Raw genomic sequence first — 3,335 nt, forward strand, 5'->3', positions numbered from 1 at the left:
TATTTTTTTTTATAATGGTGGAATTCACCTATTTTAACTTTACAACAATCTTATATAAAAGAAGACTAATAAAGTCCTGAAAATTATTCAAACTCTTCGTCACTAATACAATCCAATCCGAACGCTTAGCAGATGAAATAGGTATATTAACCTTTAACCAGGCATGTTACCTTTATCTAATACTACATAAAAGTTCTCAAAATTGTACCCTATATTTGGAACCTACCAAATCAGTTTAGCCCAAAAGAAAAGAAAAAAGCTAGTGAAATCATTAGTAAACATTCAGGACATGATGCTGTGTCCATAGGCAAATTTTTACATGAATGAATAACGATGTGTTGAGATATATAGTTCCACATTGGTTGTATGTGCAACTAATGTGGAGTTTATAAGGCCTTGAGCACTCCCACCCTTTGAGCTAGCTTTTGGGGTGGTGACCTCAAGGTTCTTTACATGGTATCAGAGCCTCGCCGCCCCCCACTTTCTCTTGTGGAGTTTCTTAGCACAGTAGGCTGGGCCTGTTGCATTGTCCACTCTTCAAGCCCAATGGGCTCTTATGTGAGGGGGCGTCTTGAGATATATAGTGCCATTGTATGTGCAACTAATGTGGCCTTTATAAGGCCTTGAGCATTCCCACCCTTTGAGCTAGCTTTTGGAGTGGTGACCTCAAGTTTCTTTACACGATACTTGAGGGAAAAAGAAAAGGTTAGATGTAAACTACTCTGCATTTTCTCTCAAAATCAGAAATATTCATGCCAGAAAATGACCTTGACCGCCTGTTGGATATTTTGAATATCCTGTTCCTTTTCTTTTAACTAATGCCAAATTCTTTGAATTTAATGATTCTAAAATGAACGTGGTATAGGAACTAATTTGTTGGACTAAGCTGCACAGAAATTTTTGCCTCTTTTTCTTCCTTAGATTAGCTTATTGCTGCTGAATCAAATTCCACTTTTCCAAAAGGTATTCATTATGGTGGTGCGGGCACAAAATAACTTGGTTCTTCAAGAACCTTACAAACAATCAACCGCACAATGTAACAGCTAACGTGGCAAGAATTGCCATTAAGCCAAACTCTACCGTAATTTACACTTAAAACAAGTAACGGGAGGGATTGAATTTTCAACCCAGCAAAAACATGAAACGTATTCACACCAGCAAAATTCTATTCCTAACCAATAAATGGAAATATCCAAGAAGAAGAAACAAGAATAAGGGAATGAAAGAGCACATAATCACCCAAGACAAGTGAAGACTCACCTCCATCCCAGGATTTGACCTGTTTAAAGGTAGTGAATTCGATTCTTGGGAGTTGCAACTCTTTCTAGAGAGGGTTGATATGGTCAAACCCGAAATCCGATTAGTCGGGTTTGTTAGAACTTTAGACAACTGTTGATATCTATCAAAAAAGAAAAAAAAAAAAAAAAAAAGGCACATAATCTTCACCAGCTTTTCTTGTGGCCATGTTTTCCTGGACTATTGTTCTTGGAAGCCTCGGAATTTCCACTTCTTGGAGACAGTAATCCATCAGTGGCCATCTTCTTTTCACTCCACCCTCTAACATATTCTTTCTTCTTCACTACCCCTTCAGTCACCACCATCTTCTTTTCACTTAACCCTCTAACATAATCTTTTTTCTTCACCCCTTCATTGGTCACCACCTTCTTTTCACTCAACCCTCTAGCATAATCTTTCTTCTTCATCGACTTTCTTTGGTTCGATGAGCCATCCCTTAATGTGGGAATCACATACCATAAAATACAAATGCAAAGAATTGCAACTGATCTCCCAAACACAGTCAAGAACATCAAAATCAATATCATGACTAGTGGCAAATAGAAAGATGGTTTAACCATATCCCACTCAGTCATATTCCAAGTTAAGCTCTTCTTAGTTACCTTTTTATGATCAGATTCCAACTTGGGTTGCTTTCTTTCTTCCACAGTGGCAGTGGATTCAGTTGCAGACATGTCCAATGACTTTGAGGTAAGAGTCAAATTTCGTGCCTTCACCACTCTGAGCTCTTCACTCTTGTGTTTCTGATCCCTATTTTTCACCTTGACCACAATAGGGACGAAATCATCTGTGTTTGAGGACACAAAACGAACAAAAGAGATGTCATGAGGGTTCATCTGTGAATAAATCTTCTTCCTTTTCTCATCGAGATCAGCCAATAGTGCAGAAAACTTGTCTAGGCCACGTGTGGAGTAAGGGTTATTACTATCCCTTGTTTTGGATTTTTTGGGGCTAGAACCAGGGCTTGCAAGACATAGTTCATCATATTCGTCTTGGAAAGTTCCGCAAACACAAGTGTTCAGCATATGCATAGAAAAATGGTTTTAGGGGTACAAGGTGTTGCTTTGAGGAATTTTGTGAAAGTTATGCTAACTAGACATTGGGTTTAAACAGAGAAAGGGTGGAGAAGATTGGACCAAAGAAAGGCCTCAGAGTCAAATCAAAAACAAAATAAAGTAATAATCCTATAGAAGTTTCCTAAGGGGCATTATTGATCTTTGAAAAATTGGAGAGGAAGAAAACTGTGCCCCGTTTAGTTTAGTCTTTCTTGACCATGTAGACCCCAATGTAAATTCTTAGTAATATCTATAGTGCCGTGGAAAATGAACTATGTTTTTTTTTTTTTATAAATCAGACTTCAGATAACATGTTTCTTGTGGAGGAGGGCATGGAATTAGTCGTTTCCATTCATAAATGTGATAGGTTCCAACATGATGCCAATATTTTTTATCCATCCATAATGTCTTCTAGAAGGGACATGGTTTGAAATTGCAGCCTGAAATTAATGACAGTAATGGTTGCTGTCAGAGAAAAACAATGGGACGACTTTGTTAATTAATTAATGTCAAGAATTCATATATAGTACATATCTTGATGTAATGAATGATGAGGAAATTTTGGCTTATGATGGTAATTTTTTATGGATTTAGTTTTCTGAAATTAGCCTTTAGATTGATTTTATACATACTAATGTCTGTTTAATCTTATGGTATAGCACAAAGTATATTTATCAACATTGTCAAACCAACATTCTGAAACTGGGGTCACATTTTACAGTTCTACTGAATATTATTATGTTATTTTTGTGTCCTTAATTCTCCTTGTCGCTGTTGGATTGAAGTGAAATTGCAGAATTGTTTGAATTAACATGTCCAGCTACGGTCATACTACTAATTTGTTTTCGGGTTTTATTATTTTCCTTTTACATAAGATAGTTATCATATGTTGAAGAGAGAAAATGAGTGGATCTCACCATTACAACAAGAAAAAAGGAAAAGATGAGGTGCAAAAATTAAAATGAGAAAATAGGAAAGAAGTTA

At 36.5% G+C, this 3,335-nt stretch overlaps 1 protein-coding gene across 1 annotated transcript; it reads right to left on the reverse strand.

Moving 5' to 3' along the window:
• Positions 1-1,109: 1,109 nt before the first annotated feature.
• LOC133302284 (uncharacterized) lies at positions 1,110-2,347 on the reverse strand. Its single transcript, XM_061502042.1, has one exon. The coding sequence runs from the start codon at positions 2,325-2,327 to the stop codon at positions 1,443-1,445; it is 885 nt and encodes a 294-aa protein (XP_061358026.1). The 5' UTR covers positions 2,328-2,347; the 3' UTR covers positions 1,110-1,442.
• Positions 2,348-3,335: the final 988 nt, after the last annotated feature.

Source organism: Gastrolobium bilobum, unplaced genomic scaffold (assembly GCF_033153095.1).
Source record: "Gastrolobium bilobum isolate Gb01-03AN ecotype WA unplaced genomic scaffold, APGP_CSIRO_Gbil_v1 utg18713, whole genome shotgun sequence".
NCBI classification, from domain to species: domain Eukaryota; kingdom Viridiplantae; phylum Streptophyta; class Magnoliopsida; order Fabales; family Fabaceae; genus Gastrolobium; species Gastrolobium bilobum.